The sequence below is a fragment of the Seriola aureovittata genome, chromosome 13 (assembly GCF_021018895.1).
Source record: "Seriola aureovittata isolate HTS-2021-v1 ecotype China chromosome 13, ASM2101889v1, whole genome shotgun sequence".
Taxonomy (NCBI): domain Eukaryota; kingdom Metazoa; phylum Chordata; class Actinopteri; order Carangiformes; family Carangidae; genus Seriola; species Seriola aureovittata.
The window spans coordinates 2,596,990-2,611,067 of NC_079376.1; the positions used below are offsets into that span (position 1 = coordinate 2,596,990).

Below are 14,078 nucleotides of genomic sequence, written 5' to 3' on the forward strand. Positions count from 1 at the left end.
CCCGTATATGTCATGCATGTGATGTCTGTTTATTTGAGGAGACACGGTAGATACCATTCATTTGTAATGGCAGCTTAATAATTACCTGTGTGTGTGTGTGTGTGTGTGTGTGTGTGTGTGTGTGTGTGTGTGGGCTGCTGCATGCCTGTCACCCATGTGTTAGTAATTGCTTTGAAAATATCTTTGAAAATGGCTGCGACCTTATTTGAACACATCACAGGTTACACTGTTGACTGATGCCTTTTTCAGCACTGGCCAGAGCTGGCCACAGTCCAGGCCTTTATGATTCAGTATACAATTTATTCCAAATCAACAAGGTGAATGGGTGCAGCGGTGTATCTAGGAGTTATTGAGCCCATAATTTCTACAGGGAAGAATCTCTGGAGCCTCCTCCATATTCCTTTAATTTCTCCACCACCATTATTCAACAAATAAGAAACATCTGGGCACAGTATGTGTACCCTCCAAAACTCAAACAAATGCCTCCATGTTATTTATCACTGGCCACATCTTTAACAGAATATACTAATAATCTCCCATAGCCATATTTGTTTGTTCAGTGGGACCTCAGAGGTTTTTCTTCTATCAGTTTGGGTCCCGCCCAAACCCGGTTCGGTGACCTTTGTCCCCGTCTTTTCTCGATCCATCACTTTTACTCCCGATCCTGTTCTGGGTTTTATAACCGTCTCTTTGTGTCTGTGGGGAACAGAGGGAGATGAATTACAACGTTTTTCCCTTCCTTCTCAGTCCAAATGATTTTTTTTCCCAACCATTCCTAGATGAATGACTTTTAACCCCATCACTTTCCCTCCTGTTCCAGGTTTCAAGGCGTCCTCCTTCTATCAGTTTAGGTCTGTGGCGGGTTGAGGGTGACACAGGATTTATTTTTCCCCGCCTCATCCCAGTTTTTTTTTTTTTTTTTTTTTTTTTTTACTTTTGTCCCTGTCTTGTCCTGATCCATCACATTTACTCATCTCTTAGTGGTGTCCTCCTTCAATCAGTTTGGGTCTATGTGTGAAGAAGGTGAGTCAGGAGTGAAATATTCTTCACCTTCTGCGTTGTCCCAGTTCATTTCTTCCCATCCCTTCTTAGTTTCATGACTTTTGATGCCTTCACTTCCTGATCTGTCCCTTTTACTCCCGATCCTGCTGCTGAAACTGGCACACATGGGCTCAGACTTTTGGACTCCATCCTATGAATAACTGATTTTATGAATTTTGTCAAGAAAATAAGCCTTCATCATTATCCTGTGCTAAAACAGCTATGGCATATAATCTGACTGCCTGGTTTGTCTTGTCCTCGTCCTAATGAAACAATGTGATAGCACTCCTCCATGATTTCTGCACCACCCATGGGACCCTCAGGACTGATCTGTCTGATCCAATGCTATAACCAAAACAAAGCCCCAGGAATAATGGTCAGGTATAAGCCATTGTTTTCCTCCGCAGGATCCTTAATATTTTTTCCCCAAAACAGGGATGGATTTATAATTTGGGCTAACATTAGAGATGGTATCCATCAACCTCATAATACCTTCTTCCTGGCTGGTGTCGACAGCAGTATTTAATAGCTCAGTGCTCTTTACCTTCAGTTCTGATGACAGAAATTTCTGTCCTCAGCTTTCTGACTGTCACAGCTCATTATAGCAGGTTTCAGAGCTTTACCTGCCTAAAGTGTGATGTCGTTTCAAACCGGAGCTTTCTGTTTGCTGACTCACGCTCAAAGACAAAAAGTCGTCAGGTGACTGTATTTTTAATGTATGTTAATGACTATTTTTAAACTCTCCAGGTACTGACAGTAACGGGACAGTTCCCATTTAAAAAGGGTTTTCACTATTTACATGTCCACATATGCTGTTTCTTCTTTATTTGTCTTCCTTTTTCTTCCTAGTTGGCCCACTTGTATCTTACAGCTTGAATGCATTTAAACATTTTCATTTCAAAGTGCCATTTTAATCAGAGGAGATGCGGTTGCTGGTGTTCCTTGCTCTGTTTTTCTAAAATGAAAGCTAATATTTTTGTTTGTTAAAAGCTCCAATTATCTTCAGACACAATTTTTAAGATAATTACAGCTTTGATTAATACTTCACAGCAAACTTTTGTAATAATATTTTCATTATGTGGATAATTCACAAGTTAACAGAGAGATGTTTGTGGAATATCAGGCACCAGAGGCGGACAGGAAGTGATGATGTGACCAAATTTTCAGATTGATCTAGAAAATGACATTTTATGTTTTACTTGGTAAAACAAGGCGCTGACTCAAGCTTTGTATTTATTGCTTTGGTCAGCTCTAAGTTGGTCTTGTATAGCTCTATTGGTATAAAGGGATGTTCACACTTTGATTTGCACAGGGAATTCATATATTAATATTTCCTTGTAAAATCACTTCAAACTCACCGGTTTAATCAGCTTCAAGCAGCAAACTGGGCAGCAGCAATAAATTTCCCAGCCTCCCTAATGATAGACCACAGATTCACCCTATTTGCTCATATTAAATACCGGGATCATGCATGATGATGAAAGGAAGTCTGATACCAAAACTTAGGAAATACGATTTTTTCGTCTCACTCCTGATGTCACAACTGTCAGGGTTTGAGATGTCAGGCTGGACCCAAATGAAGCCAACACATGGGAGACGGTGCAGACAGGTTTATTTAACAGAAGAACTTATATCACAAGCACAGGGAACCATAGGGGATGACAACAGGAGAACATGAACAGGTAACATGAACAGACCAAAAACAAACCAGACATGAACAGCTCTGCGACCAACCAGAAATGAACAGGAGACGTGAACCGATGAGGACAAACCCAGAAATCAACAGACGAACCGACTCAGACAAAGGGGAGCACAAAGATTATATAGACAAGGGAAGCAAGGGTGATTGAACACAGGTGAAACAGCGGGGCAAACAATCACCACACAGAAAACAGGACCAAGACAGGAAGCAAAACACTGAGACACACAAGGAAACAAATTTCAAAATAAAACAGGAAGCGCACGGGGAAACAGAGCACAAGACAGGGAAGACTAAACTAGACACTAGAAATACCCAAAACACAGAAAACTAAATCAAGAAAGTCCAAAAAAGTCCAAAAAAACAAAATCCTGGAGCCTCCAGGCTGAGACCGTGACACCTGTTTGGTGTAATTTCATACCAGTGAAAACATACTGTGTTGTGCTGTCACTGATTTAAACTGAAGCATGTAAGGTTGACAAACTCAAGGAGTTTGCATTTTCTGTTTGGGGGCAATTTCCTGTGCTGTCTCCTGTAGACTGTCAGGCAATAATTCACCTCCTTCGGTCTAATTCTGAGTAAACATCTAAATCTCTTTTTCAAAATTGTCATGATGGTAAAGTAATTAGGTCGGACCTGGTGACATTTCCATAACATCCCTGTAGTATCTTAACAACAACAGAGACTAGCCATCACCAAACCAACTAACAAACCACAGCGTGTTGCAGACTCCCAGTACTGCACGGTTCTCTCACCGATGGATGCCCATCCTCCCATCTTCCCCCCAAGTACCTGTTTTCTGCCTGGTGGGAAAGAGAGGAAAATAAATAAATAAACTCATAACTTATTTAGTCATCTTAATCTAGCAACAATAAAAAGCTGTCAGTTGTTGAATGCCATCATGTTATGTTATGTTATGTTATGTCTTGTTAGGTTAGACCTCATTATGTTATGTCTTGTTATGTTACCACTTTCTTTGTTTTTTATCTTGCGTCACCAATAAAAGTGAAAAAAAAAAGCTAGCCATGATAGTTTTATGTTCATTCCTTATGTAAATGAAATAAAATAGGCTGCTCCTCCTCTCTGCAACATACAATAGGAATATATACAGTATATCCACAGAGGACCTATTCTCTAACCACTGTACAACAACTTCCAGCCTTGGCACAAGGCTGAACTACACGCTGTCAGATTAATGGCAAGGCAACAGCGGAGAGACTAATTACATGTCTTGCTCACCTGTAATGTTCCTGTAATAAAAGTATCATCTAATTATCGTGTGATAACGATCTAAAAGTTGCTCATGGTATGCTACTCTTATTCTAGAAGCAGGTCGAGTCTGAGTGGTATGCCAGTGCTGTTTTACTGACTTGTGGCACTTAAACATGTCACTCATGTTCAACCACAACCATCATATAGGCTACCACTTCTCATCGGCATTTACAGATTCTTTTTGATCTATCCCCCTGCTTAATATCATATGCTGATTCAGTGTGCAACTTCCAATTGGCTTATCACTCCAATAGCTGCTGCTGGAACAATGGGGACATATGCCAGTAAAAAAATCAACATAAGCCACTGGAGAGTGGAAGGCCTATATGGATGTGGAAGAGCAGTGAAATACCAGAAATCAAAGTGGCACATCACAAGAATCGGCATATGACACAAGTGCCCACAGAAGCGATACATGACAGTGGAATGTGAATAACATACTGTTTGTTAGTGCCACAAAACCAACAGAGACATACCACTCAGTCGACACATGATACTAGAATAAGAGTTGCATATTTGCCACTTTTTCATCTTGGCGCTGCTCTTAATCACAAAGACATGAAAGTCTTCTCATGACAGAAGGGCCCATATTCTGCCACCAACACTTCAGCTGACATAGTTTCATCCACTGCTTTTTATATTGATACTGAATCATTTCATATTCAGCTTGATGTAACTCTTTTTAAGTGAATCTTTTTTTATCTGTTTTTTTAAAATCATTTTCCAGTAAAAACTGCTTTCAATAAAAACTTCCTGCCACTTTTTTTTTTTTAAATTTCCGTTCGATTGCATACAGTTTCCTCTTCCTGATCTGAGGACCTTATGGCCTTGTGGAACGTGGAGTCGTGTTGACGTCACGTTCTAGAACGTTTGTTGCCATGGCTGCTGCTCCCACAGGTGTAGCGCTAAGGGTTTGATTAAAGCCATGTAAAGCAAACCATAGACACGTAGACGCCACATTGGCCGTTGGATTGTACGTCAACGCTGCCGCCGTGAACGGAAAAGCTGCAGTTTTTCATAAAGAGTTGTTAAAACTCACTTTACGTTACTAAATTAAACCACTAATTACATTACATGTCATATTTCCACCACGTAGAGTTTATGCACTTCATGTGAACCTGACATGGACACGCAGCTCCTTGTGTAGAGCAGTGATTACAGCCTAAACTATCACGATTCTAATTAACTTGGGACCAAACTTTTATTTATAATGCACGTAGATTAAACCCTTGAATATATATAAAAACGACTTATTGAAATCGGTTGAGAAAAAACAAACGTTATAAAGCTTTTTATCCAGAAAAAAGTGCAGCTCCTCCGTTTGTTACCATTTCTTTACGGGGCAGCCCCGCCCGAAACAATATGGCGAAGTACACCCTCTTTTTTATGTGTCGTGGAAGTTTCTTTACGTTCTCGACGCTGAATCTAAATACAGTTCTGGAGAAGGAGGAACGCGGGTGTCCCCAACATGGATGAACTGGGACACCTGTTGTGGAAAGGCTGGAGGACTGACGCCGGCGGCCGCCATTACACACCTATTTGCGGCGTCTTCGGGGTTTTGATACCGGACTGGAGTTGTTAGCTGTTGGATAAAGAAACTTTACTTGGTTGTGGCCACGGATTTACTGCACCACGGAGGACAAGCGGCTTTGCTGGGGAACCGGACTGTGTTTTCTGTGGATGTGACTTTCATGGCTGTTGGAAACTTGCTACTAAAAGGAAAGGCGCCCAAACAAGATGGAGTCGTCTGCTCTTCAGGATCAACCAGGTAGGTTCTGTTTGCTGATACTTGATGCTTGTAAAGTCATGCAAAGAAGCACCAGGCATAGTCTGCCTGCTGCTGCGGCCTGTGGTGCAAATTCATCTATATTGTTGTTCAGAATATTGAAACCTGTGGCCTGCATTTTAGTAATGGACAATCCATTGACATTTTTCCAATAGCTAATAATATTTATAAGGTTATAAGGGTCAGAATGACCTTATATCTCCAAGACATTCTTCCTATTCACTTTCAGTTCAAACCTTTATTACTCTACAAGACTAGAAGCATAGCAGATTTAGAAGTAAAATCCCAATACAACAATAAGATAACGGTATATAAACAATACATAAAAATAAAAGGTAAATGATAAAAGTGCTAAACCTAATCCTGTTAAATCAACCTTGCTGTCATTGGTTGACAGTGGAGATGGACGTATAAGTTGATCAGCAGGTCAACAGGAGATTTAAGTAGTGCCACTCCACCAACAGCACCTGAGCTCAACCCACATTTAATACATTATTGCTGAAGTAAAAGTGTGCACCACTTTCCTGAGCTGCAGATAAGCAGCCACACAAGTCTAAAAAACTTTTCTGTAGCCCTTCACCTCCACCTCTCTTCTCTCCATGACCCTCCAAAACATGTAATGGTGTGGATTAAATAGGCACACCTGAGACAAGATAGTTGTATTGAAGCGTTGTGATGTAGGCCTTGGTCTCAAACAGAAGTTATGTCACTTTAAGCATTGAAACTCATACTTTTTTTCTACACCACACATCTGTTTGGAGCTGCCACTGTGCACACTTTTCCCAGTACAGTCTCAAAAAATAAAAAGCGTTCCTCAGCTGGCATGTTCCACAGTAGACATAACACCTCGTTGCTGCACCTCTCCAACTAACGCCAGTCCCACTGATTCCTGATAACGGCACACATGCCATTAGTCGACCCTCCTTCACCCGACTGAGGGCCACAATTAGCCAACAAAAGGTAATCTCAATCAATTCCAATTTCACCTTTTGTAGAGACGATTGAGAACACAAAGGGTTAATTATGCCTCTGCGGTATTGATTGGTGTTTCTCACTGGCCTGTTAATTAGGGTGACTGATTTGGCACCTGGGTTGGAGTGAGAGATAAATGATAAGCATGAGTGGAGGGGACTGTGGAGTAATTCCTTGCGGCCACTCAAACATTTTCAAGCCTCCTCTGTCTCTCCTCCTCCTCCTCCTCCTCCGTTTCTTCCTCTTATGAATCTGACTGTGCTTTTATCTGAATAATATAGGAGCGGCTGGGTAAATCTTTTTCCCCTCCCTAGTAATGTTTGACGAATCTGGCCTGATGGAGGCATTTTCTGTCACTCAGAACCCCGAGACTTTGCATATCACATGCTTTTTTACCTATGACAGGAAGATGCGGTGCATATAGTTTGTTTCTTATGTATTTTTCATGATGTGCTGCTTGCAGAAGATGGCATAAAAGGTTATTTTTTTCACTCTGCTGTAAGAAGATACAGCACCTCTCTAAGCTGTCTTGTTATCATGTCCTCGTTGATGGGCGCATGATATGGAATGAATAAAAACCCAGCAGCAGAAAACACTTACACACTTTCAGGGAGCTTTCTCCACGTGTGCCGGGCTGCCTGCCGCTTGGCTATGCTTGGCTACACAGGTGACAGTGTGGCTTAGCTGTGAAAGTGGAGGCAGACAGAGTTGCTAGGCAAGGCCTAATTGAAATCCCCTCCTATGTGAGACTGAGGAGATGGAGCCGTAAAAGGGCCTGTAATTACTGAGGCCACTAATGAGAGATAATTAGGTCATATGGCAATGTCTCTACCGGGGCTTTGCTGCGAGAGATGTGGTTAGGAATAAAAAAAGGTGGGCAAACTATGAACTCCTGTTGCTCATCACCATTATGCACCACCATTACAAATGAACTGTTCATTAGTAGTAATAAATTATCTTCTTGAAAAGGGCCCTTGTTTCATCACCAACAGAGTTAATACTACCTAGAGCCGTGCCACACACCTGGCAAGAGGAAGAAGTGAATTAAGCAGCTCAGTGGAGTCCAGAGCCTTTGGGGCTCTTTAAAAGGAGCCCACACATGAGCTAATTATTTATTTGCTTTATTTTTTTACCATGGTATCGTCATGTTATTTTCATGAAAAGTTTTATATTTGTGTTTTTCATTAAAAGTCAACTGTGCTTTATTTTCTTTCTTGACTAATTTTACATTTGTTCGTAGTTCCACATTGTGTACTTCACCTTAAAACCTTTAACCAGTTGTTTGCAGATTAAAAACACAAAATAAAACTACCATTCAGATTGTTTACATAAGTGAAGGTAGCAATACGACAGTTTGACATACTTTACTTAAGTACAGAAATATTACCAGCAAAATGAACTAAAATATTGAAATTGCTCATTATGCAGGCGACTGATGCAAATCGGTGTTATGTGATTATATATTATATTGGGGATGCAGTTAGTTATTTTCATCATTGACTTATCTGCTTATTATTAATTTGATTTATTAAGTCTCCAAAAATGTCATGAAATAGTGAAAAATGTTTTTAAGTTTCACAAAGTAAAAGATGAATCGGTTATCAAAATAGTTAGATTATTTTTCTGTTGATCGATTTAATCATTGCAGCTTCAAGTTGTTGTGGTGGAGCTAAGCTTTATACTCTGTTAGGAACTTTAATTTGTTAAGTTTGTAATAATGCATCATATTGTACAAGAACATTTAGGTGTTTGTTTCTATTTTAATCTAAATCTGCAAAGTAAGTTGCTAGAAAAAGTCAAATAGTTATGAATGTTGAATGTTTGTCCCTGAAATGTTGTGAAATAGAGGAATAACTTGGCATAACATGGAGATACTCATGTAAAGCAGTAGTACTTCCTAGTTTATAGTTAATGACACAGACTAATCAGTGCACCACATTCCCAAGGCCTCAAGTTTTATCTTTCAACGTGCGTGATTTAATGTTCCACTGTGTTGTTTTTGTGCAGCTCAGATAAGTTAAAGCATATTTGACTTACTTACTTTTAAAATTAGCGTAGATGAATTTATTTCTCTGAGCCTGTGCATAAGTGGAATGACAAATTAGCAGCTCTCACAAACACTGGCCTCAATCGAAAACTGTTTAATGCACATCTCTCATTTTATCTGGATTTTTTTATGCTCATTGTTGCTCGCAAATGGCTCCGTTTTGTAAAAAGCCCCCTTTTAAATACATTTAGATCTGAGTCAGATGTTAGTGAGGGGATGATGGTGATGATGGGGATTCAGCTGAGACAGGCTGCTTTGTGTTGGAACGTGCTGGTGAGACGGCGTGACTAACAGAAGAGGCGCTGCTACGATGTTCACGGTCAGAGAGGCGTGATCATGTAGAGCTGCACAACGTGAATGGATGATAACCACAGACCGACTTTATATACCCTGTCCCTTTAACAACTGTATTGATGTTGCCATTCATGTTGCTCCGGCTGTTCGGGGAAACATTTGTACATTGTTTATTTTACCATGTCTTTTGCAGAGCTAACGCAAAAGTCAATACGTCTTGGATTTGTTTTTGTGTGCGGTGTTTAGTTTGTGGAGAGCATTGATTTGTTCTCCGGTGTTTCTTTTGGCTCAGCTCAGTGTTAAAGGATAAAGCTCCTCCGTAGTGTGTACCATGTGCTGTAGTGTGGAGGGGGTAGTCCAATGTATGATGGTGTGTATTGGTGACTGAGCTCACACACACACACACACACACACACACACACACACACACACACACACGCATGGCTGCACTTGTTCGTCAGATTCAGTGAAGGTAGAGCGTTTAACAAACAAGCCATCAGCCTCCATGGACCAGAATCAGCCATGTCTTTTTTTAAATTTTTTTATTTTATATTGGAGGGGGAAAAAAATAAGAAATAAAAACCCAAAGTGGGGGAGTCACGGGTCCAGCTTTGGAAAGCCCTAATGGGTTTCTTCAGAGCTCTTCAGGATAATGACCTCTTCAGCTCGCCAACCATTTAAGTGATCTCCAGTTAATTGGGCAGGAACCTCAATCATGTCTGCGTTTTCCCCCGATCTGACCCTGCTCTCTCTTTTTAATCCATTAGCAGTATTTCTATTCCACGCCGTCCAGAGCGCCTTCAGAGAAAATCATCTGCACGTCTGAAGTAGAATCTCTTTGTAAAGTGTTTGCTGTTCGCACCAGCGTTGAAGGCAAATTTTAGTGTGGGTTTATTTAATTTAATTTAATTTATTTATGTTCATGAAGGCAAATGAACACGAGCAGCCAAACGATCACGAAGGTTTTAAAACAAAGCTCCTGGTTAATAATGTAATCAAAGGTGTCACAAGATGATTGACATGATGGGAAAGAAGAAAAGAAAAAATACACCGGAGCTCTACAGCTAACGATCATGATTAATTGATTAGTCTAAAAATGGTCAAATACCTGCGTTTAATACCGATCACAGCTATTGATTAACTTCCTGTCATCTGACGATGTTAAATGATATATTTCTTCCTTAATTTTCTCTAATTTTGTCTTTTTCTCTTTTGAATCACTGGGTAGTTTTCAAAGGATTCAAAAGAAACTCTCGTAGAAGGCTAGAAGTGAAAAACACTTTTCAGTAGAAGTGTTCACTGCTCAGGGACATATGCAACATTTGACGAGGGGTCACACGTAGACAGAGCTTTAATTCGAAAGAGTCAAAAGCTCCAGAGTCTGGTAACCGAAGGGTGAAATTGAAAGGTTAGAAAAGAAGAAAGAAGTGTGGTCGGTCACAGTTCAGCCAGAGAAATTGTTGCGTAGAGTCTAATGTCTGTTTACAAAGGACAGATTGAGTAATAAGTTTTCTTGGCTTTTGTTTTTCTCATTAGAATAAGTTCGCGGTTTTGTGCACGAGCTCTGCGATCGGCTTGCTGCTCTTTTTCCTGCCATGTTGTTGTTGGACTTTTGCAGCCCCGAATATTAGAAACCACGTTTGTTGTTGCCTTGAAAGTAATAGTTTGACAGAAACACCAAACACGACCTAGTTCCAGCTAAATGACAGTATGTGTTGCCCTTCTTTGTGTTACGTTAGAATAAACAGAATATATTTAGCTTTTACACCTTTGGTTGGACAAGACAATCAGTTTGAGGACACGCCCCTCTGGACTTTAGGAAATAGCGCTTGGCATTTTACTCTGATTACTTTGGTTGCAGATTTATTGCTCATCTGTTGCAGCCACAAACTCATAAACACTTATTTCCCAGGCACAGGCACCTCATGACTGTTAACTCAGTTTTTGTGGAAAAGTATGAAACTTAGGTCACGTGATAGCAGGTGGTCATATTGCAACGCCTGTCTGTGTCCGAACACTCTGACTCCTGGTTGATGCCTTTATAACCACAACAACAACTTTGTTTTGAACCAGACGTTTTATCTAAAGTTTCGTCAGTCGCACTGTCATGGGGGAGCGGGAAAAGCAGTCAAGGGCGGCGTTGTCATTCTCTCACGGTCTTTAACACCCGTTTGATGTGGCTCAGATGAATGAGTCTAGTTCAGACTAAGTGGGCGGGGCTCTCTCAGTTGTTCCTTCCTCAGCCTTGGCACCAGAAACCTTCCTGTGGGCCCCCGTCTCGCCTGTGACAAATAGACGCTGACATCTGTGGGCTGGGGGCCTCTGCGACACGGCGGCCGGGGACAGCGGTTGGCGGGACGGGATGAATATTCATCACAGGGCGCTATTTCACCCCATCAGCTTCATGCCGGCTGTTGCCTGTCCTCCCATAGACGCAGGGAGCGAGAACAGGGCCGAGAAAATGGTGATGAGCGTCAGGGCCGAGGAGGCGGCGAGGCAGACTGAGGGCTCGGGTGTGAAAGATGCTTTGACTAGATAAGAAAGAAAGCTTGGGAGGGTGGAGGAGAGAGAGACGCTGAGGCAGGGGGAAGGACGGCTGTGGAAAGATAAGTAGACAGCGACAGAGCAAAGGAAAAGGTGTGGGAGGGCAGAGAGAGAAAAATGGCAAACGGTGTGAAAAGGTGGGGGCTCGGGAAGCGAATGAGAGAGGAAGACTGAAGGGGAGGTGAGAAGGATTGCTTTGGAAAGATGAGTAAATTAAACCGGAGTGAAAAAGTGGCGGCGGATGTGGGGAAAATGGAGAGGAGAAAGGATGACTTCGGAGCGATGAGTAGACTGTGTGAGCGGAGAGAAAGGTGTGGAAGTTTGGCGTCGGTGTAAAGAATGATTTATCCCCGGATGAAGAGAGAAGCTGACCCCCCCCCAAAACCCCCCCCTCCCTGCTCCTTCTCCTCCTCCTGCTCCTCCCAGCTTGTCCTGAGCGCTGGCACTCGCTTACCTGTGGACAGGCTGCTGCAGCTCTCTGGTTGAGGGATAAGTAAACAAGGCTGCTGCTTGCAGATGGGACTGTCTGAGATGGATGGCCTTGTCTCAGATACAACGCATGCACACACACACACACACACACACACACACACACATACACACATACACACATACACACACACATACACACATACACACACACTCACACTGTGCCAAAGTACGGCAGCATGGAGAGGGAAAACAAATTCTCGCACATGGACAAACTCATTGGAAAATCACTTTAGGCAAAACAAAGATGTTGTGCGTGTTTTTGTGTTTTTGTGGTGGTGGGCAAGGCCACAGAGGAGGAGATGCAAAATTCAATTCAGCATTTGCAGGGGCGACGCTGGAACAAAAGCTGGGAGCAAACCTGAGTGGCTCGCCCACTGTGATTGACTGTCAGTGTGTGAGAGAGGGAGAAAAGGAGCAAATTAGATGGTAAACTCGGCTCGTGACGATGTGTGTGTCTGAGCCCTTTTCGTTATACTGCGACCCCGTTACCTCCCAGCTCCCTTTTCCGTCCGTCTGTCGGTATTGTGTCGCTGTCTTGTTTGCATTAGAAACCTGTAATCTTCCAGAAATGTGGGAGGCAATAATAATGAGCAGGTACCAAGCGCAGTGTCCCGGATAGACGTCTTTAAATCACGGGAGAGGAAGTGCGGGGAAACAATAGAAAAAGTAGTCACCAACCTTATATTTTTTCATTTGTCAGCGAGGCACAAGCGTGACAGCGTCGCTCTCCACATGAAAAGGAAAAAAATATGAATGCAGAGAGCTGCAAGCCCTGTCACTCCGCCGCCGCACTCGTTGGCCAGCCCCGCTCGACGGGGAAAAAACCGGGAGAGGGGGAATTCATTATCTCTAATGTATTCTAATGCACCCAAGTGCCAGGTTTCATCACAGCTGAGGAGTATAATACTCAGGTTTTGTTAGCATTAGTATGATGGAAGTTTTCTCTAAAGTATGAGCTGATCTACTATAACTGTACTTCTGCTAAAAATATTCCTCTTGTGTGCAGCAGCTCCATCGCTACGTGACGTATTGTGTTTGCACAGCTGACACTTTAGGGATGAATGCGAGTTGATGGATGTTTTTTTTTTAAAATTTCATTTTATTTTTTTTTCGACTTCAGCCAGCACGCTATAGAAGTGGAAGTTTAATGGTCCAGTAACTTAAAAAAAAATAACTGCACATGTGCTACTCCAACACGCAATTGTGGGAACTGCGTGAGGTCGACCGCGGCCGCAGCGCTTTGACGCTTTTGAGTGTTCGTGGCATGTCGCAGTTTTTTACGGGTGATGAAAGAAAGAAGGTAAATGAGTGAACAGCCAGATGTTTTTGGGTCTTGTTTGTGTAGTTTTCCTGTTTGTTTTAAAACCCGTCTCCTCACTAAGTCAGTTGCTGAGATGTGGGAACATGGTATCAGTTACAAAGACAGATAAGCCGTCAGACAGTAGCGCAGATTGGAAACAAACCTGCAGCTTGGCCAAACTTATTTGGAGGAGAAAAAAAAAAGGGCGAACTGTAAAATGATTGCTCAAACCGACTGATGTGAGCATCCATCACAGCTTACAGACCAAAGTCCTGCCGCAGTTTTCCTTCGCAGTGATGGATTGTTACCTACATTTCAGGTGCGCTCACTTTCACTTGTGCCTCTTTTAAATAAAGTGGTTCAGATAATTTGGTTAAACTGCTTGTTTACAAGCTGCCTGACCGTCTTTGCTTCCAGTGTTTGTTCCTATATTCCTGGATCTGAATGTAGTTCACTGTTGTTATGTTTGTTTCAGTTCTGCCAATTGTTTTCTCAACTAATCGATTGAATCGTTTTGGCAATAAAATGTCAGAAAGCAGTGAAAATTTGTGAAAAGGAGAAATCTTCAAAAGCTTGTTTTTAAATGATTAACGGTCCAAAACTGCTGAAATGATTAATTGACTATCCAAAC

The 14,078-nt window shown here is 41.9% G+C and overlaps 1 protein-coding gene across 1 annotated transcript in view; it reads left to right on the forward strand.

The window, feature by feature from the left end:
- The first annotated feature begins 5,188 nt into the window (after window positions 1-5,188).
- gfra4a (GDNF family receptor alpha 4a) overlaps window positions 5,189-14,078 on the forward strand; it is a 255,477-nt gene continuing 246,587 nt past the window's right edge. The window contains exon 1 of the mRNA XM_056393818.1: window positions 5,189-5,780. Within this exon, the coding sequence (XP_056249793.1) occupies window positions 5,704-5,780 (77 nt within the window). The 5' untranslated portion in view covers window positions 5,189-5,703. The remainder of the gene's footprint in view (window positions 5,781-14,078) is intronic.